The sequence below is a fragment of the Copidosoma floridanum genome, unplaced genomic scaffold, assembly GCF_036245765.1.
Source record: "Copidosoma floridanum isolate Cflo_tuat_1 unplaced genomic scaffold, Cflo_Japanese_pri ptg000019l, whole genome shotgun sequence".
Taxonomy (NCBI): Eukaryota; Metazoa; Arthropoda; class Insecta; order Hymenoptera; family Encyrtidae; genus Copidosoma; species Copidosoma floridanum.
In genome coordinates this window covers 12,279,372-12,296,509 of record NW_028321896.1, presented here as the reverse complement: position 1 = coordinate 12,296,509, position 17,138 = coordinate 12,279,372, and the positions used below count along the sequence as shown (strand labels likewise).

The following is a 17,138-nucleotide window of genomic DNA, read 5'->3' as shown; positions in this document are numbered from 1 at the left end:
ACAATAATTCAATAGTTTTGTGCTTTGTGATCTTTATTCGAAAATTTATCATTTCATATTTTAATTCAGTTACAATTGCGTCCTTACGTTGTTCTACTTTTTTAAATCTCTTGTGAGGGAAGGTAAAAAAAAAATAGAAGAAGTTTCACCGTTATCAAACTCCATGAGATTATTTATTTCAGTCAATAATGGCAGGGTCAGTGTTAAAAAATGTACAAATTCCATATGAAAAAAAAAAAAAAAAAAAAATCTCGAGAGGAACTTTTATTCCGCTTCAATTAACATTAATTACTTAAATATTAGTATCAAAGGCTAAATATTCATTAGTTATTCCAACTTTGAGGGAGCCACCGTCAACTATCTGAAACAAAAACAAGTGTACTACATAAAATGTCGATAATATCCAAACATAGTTGATTTTACCATACCTTTTCGTAACCGTGGGCATTTCTTTTCTCTTGCTTGTGTTCTGCGACACATTAGCTGCTGGAAATAACGGTTCAATAAAAAATTGTACCAACTATCACACGTATCGACACGACACAACAATGCGATTACTCACTCTTGATCGGTTTCTTATCCGACGGGCGTTTCGTTTTGCTGCCACAAATGAGATCGTTTATCAAACGGGGGCCCTTCACCTCCTTCACTTTTGGTTTGTTCAGATTCTCGTTCTTGATGTTGTACACCGCAGTCTGATATACCACCTCTACCGGTGTCTTTTTCGACCTACAATTGTCAACGAATCGAAATGTTACACCATCAGTCCTCCCAGCGGTCATAAAAACTTACATTTACGCCAAAAATCACACGAACCTGACAGACCCGCCGCCGTTTTTCTCGACACCCTTGCGCTCCGACGCTTGAGCCGAGGGTTCCTTCGAGCCAGTCTTTCTCCTCGCTTGCGCGCTCCTCGAGCCATCCTCCTTCACCGGCTTGGCTTCCTTGACCTTTCTGACCGAGCTCTCCCTCGAGCCGTTCGACCGGAGGCTCCTCGTGGTTGAGACCGGAGTCTCGGGCCGGGTGCTACCCTTAGCCTTAACGTTCTTGCTCGACGCCCGGTCGGTAGAATCACCACTGGCTCGCGACGACAATCTTCTGTGTCTTTTGTCGTGCGCGGCTTGGCCAACCGGCGTCTTCTCGACGGCGGACGATTTGTTCATCCTCTTGACGAGCTTGTCGGCACCCCGGGTGACCTGGAAATTCTCGTAGACCGGCGTGCCCACGGTGTCGAACACGTTCTCGTACGTCGGCTGGGCATCTTTGCCGTCGCTGTTGTCCTTACCGGCGTCGCTCGTCGTCCCGTTGGGAGTCGCACCTACGGAGACGCTATCATAGTGCGGGTCTTTGGCTTCTTCGTTGGCCGAGGGAACGTCGACCTCGTCGCTACCGAGACTCTTGGCCATCGATCGGGATCTGAGGGGTCTGACCGGCTGATGGTCGTTTTCCACTCTGGCAAGGGTCGGCTTGTGCGTGGTGACGATTTTCAACAGCACCTGGTTGTTGTCCGAGTCCTTGGAGATCACTTGCTCCTGTCGTCCGATTTCCTTTGACGCGACGTCGATCGATGGGTAAACGTTGCTGGGTTTATCTAGAAAAATCGGTAGATAAAAACGTGGCTTAACTACGCGAAAAAAAAAAATAATAATAATAACAATAATCCAAGCTTTCTGCCTGCACAGTACTTTACAAGAATCGAAAACTCAACGATACGTAACGATCGTTGCGAGTGGAGTGTGTATTGTGTGGAAGCGAACGTGACGCGTGAAACATACGCACAAAGCGTGAGTTGAAAGGAAAATCAGAATGAATTGTCCCCCTTGAAGCGAATGATGATAATAATAATGTAATATATACAAATCGCAGCCGGCTTAACAATATGTACTTTTTTTTTCTTTTTGTTTTCAACGAAACTATGTACAAAAATGGATTATATGTATACTGCTGTACCCTCGATCATTCGCGATTGGTCGACAACGATCCTAGACTGCCGATCATCGTCACCATCATTGGCCGGCTTTTTCTCATCATCGAGCTTCAGCGACCACAGCTTCTGGGTGCCGGCTTCTGTACTCGTACCACTGCAGTCATCGTTGTCACTACCATTACTTGTACTGTTGTTGCAGAGCGTGGAGAAGAGCCGATCGAGCGCCTGCAGCTCTTTGCCGATACTCATGACTAGTTGGACCGATTTCAGGTTCGCGAACGGACTCAGCCGGTGACGGTGGTGGTGATGGTGGTAGATCATGGTGGGCGCCGGCAAGTGGACGGTTATCTTGGTGGTGCGGCTGACGCGCTCGTCGCTGAAGTTTATCGGGCTGAGGCTGCGGCTCGACGCCGCAAATTGCAGCCGAATGCCCGCTACGTTGGCTCCTGCAAGTGCCATATTGGGCTAGACTGCTCTCTTCCCCGTGGGTAGTAGCGACTTTACTCATGCAGTGCTTCTTTTTCATTTTTTTTTCATTTTTTTTTTTTTTTAGTGAATTGGTCGGTCAACCGATGAGGTATGAATTTGCGATGCGATTAATGAGCGAGGGACACTGTGTGTTACCGTGCGGTTATTATTTTAACTAAGAGAACCGAAATACATTTTCGCCAATAGTTTTTAGTCACGCCCCCGCGATACAATTACCATATAAACACACATGTCACATCCTCAGGCTGTTACTATACTGTTTCCCAGTACACAATAACATACATCCATCCAAAACCTACCTTGTTAGTAGACAAGTATGCAAGTATACGCTGAAAAAGAAAAAGAAAAACCACCAGCACAAGCCAACAAACATACATACCTTGGCCGATGCTCGGCATCAGAGCCCCACCGGCATTCTCGCTACCAAGGAAGTTGACGGTCGTCGTGTGCGCGCCCTTCTGCGGATGCCTGCGATCGCCAACTCTCTCCTCCGTCGCGTGATCCTCCCTCGATGCTCCTGGCGAGGCCCAACGCTGCGCCACCGGCTCGTGACTCTTGCAGCCACCCTCGGCGTCCACCACGGCCGACGAATCGTCCCGCGTCGCCGGCGGCTTGCCGAATATAAACTTTTCGTAGGACGTGTCGCCAAAGTGCACCAACGGCAGGTCGCTCTTCTGCCACCGTCAACTCGTCTCAATAAAGTATCACGAACCGATCGTGATAAAAAAAAAAAAGGAGACATACCTGGAGCGCACCATTGGCCATGGGAGGAGCGTTATTGTTCCTCCTGCGTCTCCGGAACTTGTTCGTGGGAGGTGGCTTGCCGTCTGTCTCGACTATATTGACCTTGCCCGAGTCGGGGGCAAAGTGTATCTCCGTCTTGCAAAACTCGACCCTCTTGACCGGCTTGCCGTTGGCCAACACAGGAGCCGAGCTAGCGTCCACCAGCATGGAGTACTCGGGCTCCCGGGTGTCGTTCGACTCGCTCTTGTCGGGCGACGCCGCGCTCCTCAGGTGCACGACCGTCTTGTTGTTGCGACCCGCTGAAACCAATGGACATCGTCTCTTTACTCGATTGGGCCATATATTATTATGTGTCGTATATAGGCTTGCACCGACCACCGGGCTCCTTGTGGGCCGTTGGTTGCTTGGACGGGTGCTTCGGGTCGTTCTTGACAAAGTCGTTGTCGGCGATCGACGCGAACTGCCTCGCGAACCTCCTGGGCTTGCCGGTGGATGGTGATTCCCCGGTGGCCCGGCGCCTCGCGGCCTCCTCGAACTTGCGGGCGCGCTCGGCGACGAGTTTGTCGGTGCTCGCCGTAGGTTCGGGGGAGTTGTCGGGGCCGACCTGGAGCGACCTGCGGGTCCGGCAGTCCCTGGCGAAGGCGTCGCTGGACAAGTCCTCGGTCGAGTTGCTCCTGCGCTCGGTCGACAATGACAACGAGGATTTGTTGGAACTGGCGTCGCTGGTGTTGTCGTCGCTCGGTGGCTCGCGGTGGCCGTTTTGGGCCATCGGCGGTGGTAGGGGGGACGGGCTCCGGGAGCCCGATCTCAGGGACCAGAAGTTGGTGCTCTGGCTGAGGGCCTCGTCGTGGAGCTTGCGACACAGGCTGGAGAGCCGCTCGAGGTCCGAGGCCTTGTCGTGGAAGCTCGAGCGCCAGAGGCTCAGTCTCGAGGCGAGGCTCGTGGCCTCGCCGTTCGTCACCGGTGGACTGCCCGCGACGACTGCCGGTTGCTGCTCCGTACTACTGCTGGAGCTGGACTGCGGGGGGGGGGGGGACGCGAAAAGTTTTTGAAATGTATGGGTATACAAAAGACAATCGGACAAACGGTATGTACTGACGCTGGGGACGTCGAAGATACCGGTGTCCTTGGCTCTCGAGGAGGACCACTGGGAGGCCCTGACCACCTGGAACGACCTGCCCCCGGTGCCCTGGCTCTGGAATATCTCGACCTGGCGGCGAGCCCTCTGCACCAAACTGCCGTCCGCCGAGTTCCGCTCTCTCGAGTCCACCATCTGCGCGTCGTGGATTCACGGAGCGAAAAAAAAAAAAGTGAGGAAAAAAATCATTCACCTGTCACATCTCGTCGTAACGGCACGGGAAGAGTGAAATTTTCCTCTCTCTCTCTCTCGACTTTTCGCCCGAGGTGTACATTAGCTGCGCGTTTCCCCTCCCTAATTGGTCCTCTATATATACAGCTTCGCGCTCTCGTCCCCTATAGAGCAACTGTGTGTATATATATAATGTATATGGTGTGTAAATAATAATGCACGAAAATTGCACAACTATTAGCAACCGCAGTAGGTCGCGTCGCCTTCGAGCACCGCGTATCTCTTTCGCCTCGACTCGCCGGATAAGGAATCGCTCGCGCTGCTTCTCACCTGAGAAAAAGAGGGAAAGGAGAGGAGAGGAGGAGACACTTTTTTCCTCTGTGTAATGACACATCGCACGCTCGATGGTAGGAGGAGCTTTGCACTTGCAATTAGCGCTCTGGCTCTGTGTTTACTTTTATTTTTCTCCGCAAGGATAATTGGAAACTATGCGCGAACGAGGTGCTGATTGCGAGGGGGTTGGTCAGGAGGGTTGGTGGATTTTTCATTTACGACGCGTTGATAATTTTCCCATTTTTTTTTTTTTTTTTTGTTTTCATCGAGTTGCAACCGATCCGTACCCCCTTTTAAAAATCGAGTCTACGCACCGTGTGTAGCCAGTATACATTTTAAGTATATACTTGCCAAAAGAAAAACTCAACAACAAAGAGCCACACTTGTTTCATGCACGTATAGGTAAAAAAGAAAAAAAAAAAAAAAAAAGAAGATACGTATACACGCCAATAAAAAGGTTTATGAGTCTCCGCAGGATGTGCTCGCGGCGCATACAACACCCGGCCGTGTGTACGATTTTTTTTTGTTTCTTCTCTTTTTTTATTCGTTTGACTAGTCTTTGCGCGGCTTCGCCCGACGTTTGGGAAACAAAGGCTCTTTGAGTTTTTTCCATTGAATTTTGACGGAAACAGCTATCGATCGTCATCACATGTTTTTTAACGCTATATACACGCAGGATTTAAATTTAAAAAAAAAAATATATATATAATAGTATATGTATAATATACGTAGTCATACCATCTTGTTTGATCGCAGTGTAATTATACCGATGTATCCAATGTAACTCAATCCGTATACAACAATAATTGACGAGCACCCAAAATTCACATGTTTCGCGATCCAATATAGTTTGATGTGTCGATTGTCCTCTCCATGATATCGTATAGGAAAACAAAACGATATTCTTCCACGAAACTATAACGTATGTAGGTACAAGTGCACGGTAGGCAAGTAGCGTGTACTTATTACGCGGGCGATAAACGAGGTTTAGGGGGGGAAAAAAAAAAGGTGCGCCACTATGTACGTGTTTTACTTGTGCGCGTCAGTATATTATATACATATGACGTTAATGACGCAAAGAGATATAGGTATAAAAAAAAGTGGTGTATATATTATATTGGAGTTCTCCGCGCGCACACGTAAGGTATAACGACGCGGCGAGCGCGACATGGGGCTACTGACGTTGGCCAGGTATACGCGGTGTGCAATATTCGCGCGGTGCTCACGCGAAATCGTCGTCGCCCCACGCGCCGCTTCTTCTCTGACTCCACCGCCCATCGTCACATATATATTTTACACACGTATCGGTTGACGCGTTGTTCATTATATATATACGTATACGTCTCTGCTCTCGCAACCCTCGGCTTTTTTTGCGGGGGGGAAAGCTCTATCTCTCTCTTTTACCGCGTGTGCACGGTAAGGGGCAACAAAAACAACAAACCAAGGATTCGAGGTAAGAACGCGAAAGTGAAAATACTTAAACGAGAGCGATGACTCTCCTGATGGGGGCTTACTTATATGGGCGTTGAATCAAATAATACATGGTAGAAAGTTGCGGGCAATTTGGGAGTGAGCGCGCGCTCCCAAGTGAAGTCAATTGGCCGGTTAGCTGATTATATATACGTGTATAGGTAAAGTGTATCCGAGGAGAGGAAGAGATACTTAATGCGCATGTGTTTTTGCTCTCCTTTTTTTTTGGACGTTTTCTCGATTTAATTTGCCGTTTATTTCAACTGGTTGGCTTCGTTGTTGAGAAACACTTACGATCGGTATACAATGAATGCCGCAGCTTATCGGTACCTCGTGCATGTACACTGTTGGGTTGATCGATAATATAGTTTATTTACGATCGATGGCGTGGGTTACTTCGATCGGCAGTTGATCGGTAATAATTGGTAAGTGGACGCAAAGGTTTTTTTTTGCCGATTTCCCGATAACGATCTCACTTGTTACTCGATCGGTGTATTAGGAAATACCGAGTTTATGAACCATTTGATGAACAAACAAATTGGTGTATCATCAATTAAAAATGTATGTATACTAAGCTACCTTTCCTAGTCAATCATTTTAGAAGAAACTGGTCAAGTTTAAAAAAATTGTTTGAACCGTTGGCTTGATTGACCGATCCTAAATTACTTGTCGATAAAAAAAAAGAAAAAAATTGTTGAAGCGTCTACTTGGACTTGTACGTTACTTGTATACCAACTCAACGTTTCACTCTTCCCTCGTCGACGCCGATGATGATTTTGTAGGCTATATATATAAAAAAAAAAAAAAAAAAAAGAAAAAAATGAAAATGACCCGAATCCCCGACCTTTCCGTACGAGTGTGCAGCATCCCGCGTGTTGGCCCGCCACCGGCCAGTCTCAACGCGCGCCCTCTCCAACATGCCCGTGATCCGATCGACCCTCGACCACTCGCGCACGTCCTCGTTGCGAAACGGGGCCCCGTCCGCGCAGTCGCCCCCGAGGTTACCCGGCGACAGCACCACCTCCATCTTCGCTCTGTCCTTCTCCCTCTCCGCCGATGCAAGTATATACGTGTGGGCCCACGCGAACCTCGCGGGGGCCCGGCCTCTCTCCGCCTGCAGCTGATTCCCTCACCGGCTCGCCGTTACTCTGCCGATACACCTCGGCTCCACTCCTCGGAACGAGCTTCTGGAAGAAAGACGAAAAACATGATCAATCGGACAGGAACCAATGACGCTCCCACGCAGATCTTTGCGCGCGAGTTTAATGGACATTCAAAAGTGTTTCCATACAGGCTAGTAGTTTCAAAACTTTTTTGTTTTTCCTATCGCCTCTACGGTGGTGGTAACGGTGTTAGGGGGAAATGAAAACGAGAGTTGTACGCGCGAGTTACGCAAAAATTGCGTCACGCCTCCGGGGGAAATACATTCGCGTTTCGATTATTGGCAAACACTTTGTTTACAGCTCTGCTCCGTAATATGGTATAACTCAAGCAGCGATTTCCGTGAAGAGAAAAAAAAAAAAAAAAAAAAGGATCAAATGTAGCTCATTAGATTGCACTCGCAACTTCTCGGTTCGAGGTGTTGGTGTATCATGGGAGAAAAATAGTCAAACGAGCGTCGTACACCACACGTGGTCGAGGCAATGAAACGATATGTAAAAAAAATCGAGGGAGAGAGCGTGTAACTTCTTCTTTTTTTTTTATGTTTACGTTAACATAAAAGTCAAATTATTTCTCGTGTATCACGACGAAGCTTTTGTCGTGCAAAATAAACTCGATCGTATGAAAATGTATACCTACGGTAATTTCGCGTCCCCAATTGAAGTCATTATAAAACGAATCGTTTCGGGACACAAAATCAACAAGTTGTTGGGAAATACCCAATTCTCCTCTCGTCTGTCACTTGACGCACATGGTGTCTTACCAACTAGCGTCTTACCAACACTCGACTCGTTCTACTGAAACTTTTTTTTTTCTTCTTTATTTATCTTCGGATGATTATACCATAGAACCATAAATAAAGTAAATAAATAAAGTTAAGGAGTCACGATAAGGATCTCTGGTAATTTCATAATTACAAGCAAGGATATTTATAATGTTGCAAAATTACAGCTCTCTCGCAAAAAAAAAAAAAAAAAAAAAAAAACGGACAATAGATATTGCAAACGAAAGAAAAAAAAAGGTGCATGAGAAAAATGAGTTAAAAAAAGCCCGTGTAAAAGTTAAAAAAATAAAACGAGAAGAAAAGAGCGTCGCCTTGAGAGGATTTGCCGCGGGAGAGGAGAGCGAGTGGGTGGATATGCTCAACTCGTTCTCCTCGACTTATGCAGCGGCAGTATGTATACATTCATGTGGCAGCTGGGGGCTGGGGGAGTCCTGCACGAGTGATACCTATATATATATTCACGCCGACAAGCTCAAGGACGAGCATTGCACGCCGATCGCGTCTGCGGATTGGCTTCCTTTTTTTTTTTTTTTTTTTCGTTGGTTCCCTGTGCACAGTATATCATCTCCTTTGGGGTACTCGTGCGCAGTGTGTACGTGAATCACCGCGCTTTATCATGTTATTATACAGTTGAATCCCGGCATGTACATCTTTCACTTGTATTAACATCCCTCTGATGTGTACTTACGTGGAGTGTGGGAATTTATGAAAAATTACCTGCTATAGAGAATAACGCGTATATATATATACATTTGGGTGATTAATGGCACGCGTGTGTGTGGTTCCTTCGCATTGATGTACGTCTCAAGGTCTACTTGTAACTTGCCTCGCGGAATGGTCAAGCGCGTGTGCAATCTTAATACCTACACGAGAGAAAGTATCTATTTATAGAAAAACAAAGGGTGCACATACCTACATATTATGCCAATTGTGTGAATTTTTACGTTTTCTCTCTCCACAATGGACATTATATATATATAAGTATACGCTCGGACGAAAGTGAAAAGTTCATTTGTTGAAGCAGATACTCTGGCGAGATGTATACCTATGGTTATAGGCTCGCTTTGGAGTACTTGTACTATGCACATTCCGACGTTGAAATTAACTTGTTTCGTATATATTATGTTATATACAGGTATAAGAAGTGTACGAGGTACACGCGCGGAAAATTAGCCGGCCCCCCACATAAAATCTCTCTCTCTCTCTCTGGCTCCGAGTGTGATTAAAACACGTCTACGAGTACAATCGGCTTGTTTTTCTCTCTCGGTGTATACCTGATGCTCGGCGAAGGAAACAGCATTTGGTATGTATATACACCTGTACCAAAGTTTGAGAGAAAACAGTGAACAATGACTGCGCAGGAGGGGGCACACAAAAAAAAATAAGAGAAAAATAGAGAGAGTCATTGTTCGAATACAAACAAAAAAAAAAAACAAAAAAGAAACGAGGAAAGCAAGTCTTCATGATGTATACAGCCCGAGGTTTTACGCATCGTATATACCTCGTGTACTCCGCGCGTTGGGCACACGTATATTTATTTATTTATTCATGCAGATGAGCGATATATATACACACGCCGCACGTATAGGTGTAAGGTCTTTTTTTTTTTTTCTTTCATTCTTTTCCGACGATGCGTGGCTGGCACGCCGCGAGTAAAAATCATCCCACGGCCATACGTGGACATTATACGTATGGTTTCCTCCCCTGCGTTCTATACAAATATACACATGTCACAGGTAAACAAAGTAGTATTCGTAGGACACTGTTTTTTCTCATCGCGATTCGATTTATAGTTAAAAACAATAAATAAAAATCGTTGCAAATGTACACGGCTATAGATGGTTACAATTGAAAAATAAACAAAAAGATAAGCAAATCGTTATCGTATCGGTATATATACAATAAATACCACAATATATGTGCATAGTTGTAAGGACAATACAAAGCCCCGTTGTATATTATATATAAGAGGGGAGGACAAATGATAATTTATCATGTCCCTCTTTCTCTCGTAGATCGAGGGGGGAGGGGAGATGGGGAAGTAACGCTGTAAGCAATTAGCTGAAAATTACCGATCAACCGCGAATAACGAGCCGAGTATGTATACACCACCTACTCTTAACTTAATAGTTATAGGTACACCTATATACTCACCGGCTCTATACCTACGTATGTAATATATATCAATGAGCCATCGACCACACGAGCGTACGTTAAATAAGTGTATACATATAAGTATGTGCATCGATAAGTGTAAAAGTAAGTGCATATTATGGTACACACGAATTATAAGTGCGGCGGTGGCGAACAAATCGTGCATTCTCCCTCTTCGATTCGCGGTAGCGAATATTTATATATATATATACATATGTATATTTTCTATACACATACCGATACAAGTACATAAAAGGCAAAAAGAGACACGCTATACGTGTATGCATGTATAAAATAGCTCCCAATGTGTATAGGAACTCGCGAGCGAGCCGTTATAAATCCCGCGCGCGAGAGAGTGTGCATAGGAGCGCAAATGGAGCATGCGGAGCGGGCACGATCTTATGTGTATAGGCCGTGGAAGACCCGTTACGAGTATACCCTCCTTCTTATCACTTTGCCTTTTTTTTTTTTTTTTTTTTTTTTGGTTCATTACACGTACCTACCCCGGAAGAAGTCACTACACGTCTATCGGTTTCAACGGACGTGTCAACTGTGTGCGACGTTTAACGTTTTGTTTTACTTATTTTACAGATGTGAGATGGTTCGTTGTCTACCGTAAAATGTGAGTCGTTACAAGTATACCTATATACACATCTGTCGTCAAGAAAATTAATTTTGGAACAAAAACCCGTGGTTTTGTATAAATTCCTTATTTTTTATCGACTATCTAGTTGCACAAGGTGACTGTTGAATTGACGAAAAAAAAAAAAAAAAAAAAAAAAAAAAAAAATCTAATTTAAATACTTGTGTAAGAGACCAATGGAACAAATTTCGTGGAAGTACAATTAGAGTGTGAAAAGGGAATGAACAGCAATGGACGAGCAAATAACGCGAGTATTATACCGAAAGTTGTCCGTACTGAACCGTATCTTCTGGAGGGAGGTATGTAGCGGTATTGTATCTTTTTGTTTAACGGGTTTTTGGGGGATCTTTCTTGCATTGTTATCGTTGTGGCCAGAGGCACGAAAGTGAAACGTGTATAGAGACCAAATGGAAATTAGGTGGAAAGTGTGTCCGAGCGCTTCTCACGATTTATTGTGTCTCGATAAAAACAAACGCTTACGTCGAGTTTATTTTTTTTTTCATCCAAAGAGAGTCGAATCGATGGAAGGATGCAGTTTTTATTTCCTGTTCGCAGTATGAGCGATCCTGTGCGATAACACGGACCGATGAGATCGGGAATCGGTTCGTGTATAGGTATTTTCGTATGCTCCGTGTCCAAGTAACTCAAGCATCGCTTTTTTTTTTTTTCTTCAACCGATATAAATGGACGAATGAATGAGGTATTTTCAAAGATGACCGAAGCTTGAAGGTATTCGGGTGTCGAAACGTGTGTATAAAATAACCACTATCGCGTGTGCAAACGTACGACGATTCATCAATTCGTCTTGATTCATCGATTGCGTATATATATAATATCATGTCGCGCGAGCAAAAAATTTACCTACACGTAGAAAATATATTTTTTAAGATATTCAAGTGGAACAAAAGAGGGAAAAATGTTCTGAGATCTGTGATTTCGTACAACCGTCATTGTGATTAATGGGACCTACTTTTTGTTTGGAAATGATGCATATTCCGTACACCGTATATCCATCTAAAGTTCACCGGAACAACGGTTAACGACAAAATCGGGCTAATTTGAATAAAAGGTTGGCGTTCCTCGTTGTTTCCACCTTGCAAGCGGGTTTTCACTCAATATAGTTGAGTAATTTTTCCACGCTTGTAAATTATGCTGCTGCGCTTTTGCGATTTATTTCACCATTAACTCTTTACACTCGAAAAACCCACGGTTGAGTGATATCTCGAACTCTGATTTACGAAACGTAGGCGTTTGAAAAAAAAAAAAAAAAAAAAACGAATGTGCCTCACTAATAGATCAGAGTCCCAACGGTCCAAAATCAGTTTTTAACGAATCAAAATTCATAAAATTACTTACGCATGGACGGCAAGTATCGGTATACGCAATGCGAAAGATCGGAGGGTGCGTTAATTGCTTGGGACGGATGAAGAGAGAAAAAAAAAATTAGGACCACCGAATAGTATCGGTTAATTACGTGTACACGGGATGTAGGTACGTGTACTTATGCTGCACCGGAAAATCCCACGGATTGTCTACTACACCACGTACCTACTGCTTCAGTTGGTGGGGTCGTCTCTCCGCAGTCACGCGAAGAAAGTTCATTATTCCGTTCGAAGAAAACATACTCCTACTCATACTCTTTCCATGTATATACACACGAGTATACCATACGTACAACAACGTTATATATACATGAGTTTTATGCAAGAGTATACGCGAGTCGATTTTGATGATTGGCAAAATAATAATTTGACAGGTAGTTCGTTCTATACGCCTTGTGGGGGGGCCAAAGTACTCAAATCTCGGCGATATCATAATAGGCACAAAAGACGTGACAACGGTACAACCCATCACCACCTTCCTGTTTCAACTTTGTTTGGCGAGTCCCCAACTATAACCACAAGATTATTTTTGCTCTCGTTTGTACCAATTTCCGCGCGTTTACTGCACTGTGTCGCGTAAGTATACGGTATATAACCAAGTGATATAACTGTAACAGAGTGCATACGAACTGGATCGAGTGTAACGTAATGTGAAGTGCGAAGAAAAATGTAGAAGGAAAGGGGAGTTCGAAAAGCCAAGTATACACGCGTGTAGCTGATCGTATATCGTTATTTGTAAAGCGTTTTGCATTTTATTTTACACGCCTTTGAACAAATAACTTCATTCCATTGAGCGTTGTGATTCTACGCGTAATCGTTCGATTTAACTTGTTAACAAAAGACGCATGAAAAAGAGATCGAAGGGTGATTTGTGAAACAATTGTTTTTTCTATTTGTCTACGTTTGAAGAACCGAATAATAATACTCATGGAGGTAAATATCACGGTTTTAAATGTAGAATCGGCGTCATCGATAAACATACCGATACATACCGATTTTGCATAGTGACATCATAGCTCGAACCATAAATGTGTGGATTCATACAAAGCCGAAGCGTTTTTCCAACAGCTGAACATTCAAACAAAACCTTGGGTAATAACTGCGGTACGATGCCGAGATTCCGCGATGGCCAATCATTTTTAGAACATCGTTCTGAAGAATCAATCAAAGGTATACGCTTGAAAACAAGTCGCGAGAGTGAGAGCCGTATACCCACAAAATTCCTGATTCTCCCGCTAAAACTAACGACACCGTAGTCGTATACTACTCACACACACATACGAAATGGTCATTTTTCCCGTATTGTCTCATTTGCGTCACCTGCAACAAGTATACATGCCGTATATACATACACTTCCTCGTCTGACGCATTTGTTGTAAGGAGTCACAACTTCCAATCCTCATCGATGACCCAAGACGCGGATAATCCAACCGATCTCCTTCTCTCGCTTTGTATTGAGGGGGAAAAAACGTGATTTGGCTACCAATAGCTTTTTCCCTGGACGATTCGTGAGTTCCAAAAATTATACCTCAGGTAGGTGTAAAAACGTGAAATCGGTGTTTCCCCCCCCCCCCCCGAGATTCGGTACACATAAGAACGCACACGCGCACTGGGAATGCCGTACAATCGGTATCGGTTCGTACCAACTCGACGCGTTTTACATGTCGAGAAGCGCTTTCGCAAACACGCGCGAATGCACGGATGAATGAATCACCAGCGCGACGTGAATGAAAAGGCGTATGCGTGTTTTTTTTTTTTTTTTTTTTTTTTTGTACTCGAGAGCGTTAGATGGATCTCGCCAAGGTAAATCGATCGTCGATCTACGGTACACAACAGTTCTGACACGCGGTCGATGTATCTATACATTTGACGGTTTTTTTTTCTTTTCGGTTATCCAAGGATAACGAGCTGCCGGGCTTTGTTTGATTAACGTATACGTAGCGGGAGCACACCGAGCGCTCATGTTGTTTGTATAAATAATCTAACTTAGCGGACAAAATCGGCAGATTGAAAATGCCTACATCATCTTCAAAGTTTAGGTCCATCTTAACCTTATCGGAGTATATCGGTATAGTGAGCCCAACTGTGTTATCGGGAACGGAGGAACAAAAGAAGAAAGAACGCGTGGCATTTTTTCACCCGGGCAGCTCTCTACGCCGCGTGCGTTTGAGTGAAAGGGTGAAATCGGTTGGACGAGTGTGTGAGGTACACACACGTGAGTATACGGTAACCGGGTTACACGGAGGTGCATGTAAAGTGCCATTTTATCGGGCTTCAATGCACCGCGCGTCTCGTGTCGTAAATACGAAAAAGATCTCATTGTTCCCTGCACTTTCTCAGATTCGTGATAAAATAATACACCGGCATTCGATTGACAAAATAATATCGGTGCACTTTGGCGATCACCGCTCTATTAACTCCGATTGGTCCACCGGTAAAATAACACAAATCCCCAAAAAAAAAACGCTCTTCACCTTTTTTGTTGTCATTGTATTATTTTTGTACACGATTCGGTCAGCCCACGCGTCGAGCGATAAAACAACACACACGAGCGTATACATCAACCAACTCCTTATTTTCCTTTCATCTCAATATGCAGGAACGCTCGAACAAACATCTATAATATACAAGTATAGAAATTCATAGAGGACCCGTCACTACGTACGTAGTACATGTTTTTCCCCTCGACTGATTTTCCAGCTGATGAGAAAGGCTGTGACGATGTACACGCGCGTGTATAAAACATAAAGAGCCGGAGAGAACAGGAGGAGGAGGCGGAGGACGAAAGAGCGCACCGTATAAGGCTCGGACTCGGGCTTACAAACACAGCTGCCATGCGGCATTTACTTAAATACGCAGCATCACCGGCACCATGCGCACATTGTGGTAATTTTACTTATACGTATACTATATGCCTGTTTGATACATGTCTACACCTCTTATCGACAAAAATATGTACATGTATACAGAGTAGCCTGTACTTACGATCGGCGAATTGAAAGTCTGCAGGGTTAGTGCACGACGAGGACGACGTCGGTAAGGGATACAATATGCGGTCCACTTATATACTATCACGTGCAAGTGTACCATAAGCACCAACACCGGAAGCGATTTTTCCGGACTCCGGTCACTGGTAGACAATTATATACACACACGCAATGCCAACCCAACAGGTACGCGACGTCTGTCTGTCTGACGCGAGCACGAGGAGTGGATTATTTATCCGAGAGGAGTCTGTATGGACAACGCAAGGGTGGGAGGAGCGCGCCTCCGGGAGAGCCTTCCGCGTGCGGTGTACGGCTAATAAGTGACATCTGTCTCCCTTCGCTTTCCTCTATACTTTTGTCTCTTTATCATCTGATGCGTCGTTGTCGTCGTCTTCTCGTGTAATGTTTGAACCGTTGCTTTTCAACTCCACTGTGATTCGATTTTTTCATACCAATGGCCAATCGGTCAGCCCGTTAGTCCATGCGACTTTCGATGTTCAACCGAACGGAACGGTAAGGCAAATCGATCCCCGAGATCGGTATGTATCGGTAAACCAGGTGGCGAAATTGGAGCGTTGAATTTTGTTATTCACGCGAGCAGTAAAAGTTTATACCTCGAACAAATCGGCTGGATCGGTTGTTCATTATACGATAAGGAACATTAATAGCCATAAATACAGCGGAAAGTGAAAGCTAGTGGGGTAAAACGAGCTGTTTGATTCGAAAACTCTCTTTTTCGTTTCGATCGACTTTGTTCGAGTATTAAATAAAATCAAAGCACCAGCACGTGAGTTTACCGATTCGATCACCGATAGCAATTGTTTGAAACGTACATAGAGATTCTTTTTTTTTCGCTACGATGCGTATATACGTCTGACCGAGTTTACTACCCTACTACTGGCTCGTGAGCGAAGAGTTTCACGTAAACCCGAGCAAGTAAAATTTTTACGAGTCACGAAATTTCTACAAACGAGACTCGTTCTTTTGTAACAACTCGGGCCAACACAGTTGAAATAATGACCCGAGAAAGGGTACATGAAAAGCCATTTGGCTCAGCGCGCCTCATTAACAATCATTACGGGAACAAAACGCATTTTCTCCCGTCGACTCCGGCACGCAACTGCATCGCGTCACGTCACGCCATGGCAAATCACCGTAAACTCTTCCGCGTGCGAGTAAGTATGGGTATACGCGCGCGACAAAACGAACAAAAGGAGAAACAAGAAGCCGTGCACGCGCTACGCGAGAAACATCAGGAAGAAGATGCACCGTTGCGCATCTTTTAATGACGATGATAATATATTGTACCCATACGCGTAACGCAGCAGTTGTTACAAGTGTGTGTATATATATATATACCTTTTTCTCTCCTCTGGGGCTCCAGTTGCCGATGTTGCGAGCCGATGCGACCGGTCTCCCTTTCCTTCCGCGGAGGGAGACATGAACAACAATCCAGCAACAGTTCCTTTTCACTATCAGTCATACAACACTGACCGTAACTCGCGCTCGCGCACCTTTCGTCGCACTTTTCAAAGGATTATCGACAAAAAGAATAAGAAAATAACGTTTTTCATCGAAAAATCAGAATCAACACTTATTTCGAGAAACCACCGGCTCTCGAGCCACAGCCGAAATGACAGGGACTCGGGGTTATCGCAGTTTATGCGCGCCGATACTCGAACGCGGGTCCGAAAAGGATCCGGTTCTCCCCTGACGGCGCTCCTTATACTGCTGCACCGCAGGACCAACCAAGC

General features: G+C 44.9%; 1 protein-coding gene across 1 annotated transcript; it reads right to left on the bottom strand.

Annotated features, from left to right (window-relative positions):
* Positions 1 to 12: 12 nt before the first annotated feature.
* On the bottom strand, positions 13 to 15,571 carry LOC106643413 (uncharacterized). The gene is made up of 10 exons (XM_089592567.1): positions 15,383 to 15,571; positions 7,117 to 7,459; positions 3,536 to 4,433; positions 3,161 to 3,459; positions 2,674 to 3,090; positions 1,951 to 2,392; positions 817 to 1,591; positions 563 to 729; positions 429 to 486; positions 13 to 381 (listed from the first exon to the last, which is right to left on the bottom strand). The coding sequence occupies exons 2-10, from the start codon at positions 7,297 to 7,299 to the stop codon at positions 354 to 356; spliced, it is 3,267 nt and encodes a 1,088-aa protein (XP_089448693.1). The 5' UTR covers positions 7,300 to 7,459; positions 15,383 to 15,571; the 3' UTR covers positions 13 to 353.
* Between the last annotated feature and the right edge of the window lie 1,567 nt (positions 15,572 to 17,138).

Coding starts and splice junctions, on each gene's coding strand:
- LOC106643413 (XM_089592567.1), bottom strand. CDS start 7,299: ATGGAGGTGGTGCTGTCGCCGGGTAACCTCGGGGGCGACTGCGCGGAC. Junction 1,592..1,950: donor CCAATCGCGAATGATCGAGG/GTACAGCAGTAT, acceptor CGATTTTTCTAG/ATAAACCCAGCAACGTTTAC. Junction 487..562: donor GGATAAGAAACCGATCAAGA/GTGAGTAATCGC, acceptor CGTTATTTCCAG/CAGCTAATGTGTCGCAGAAC.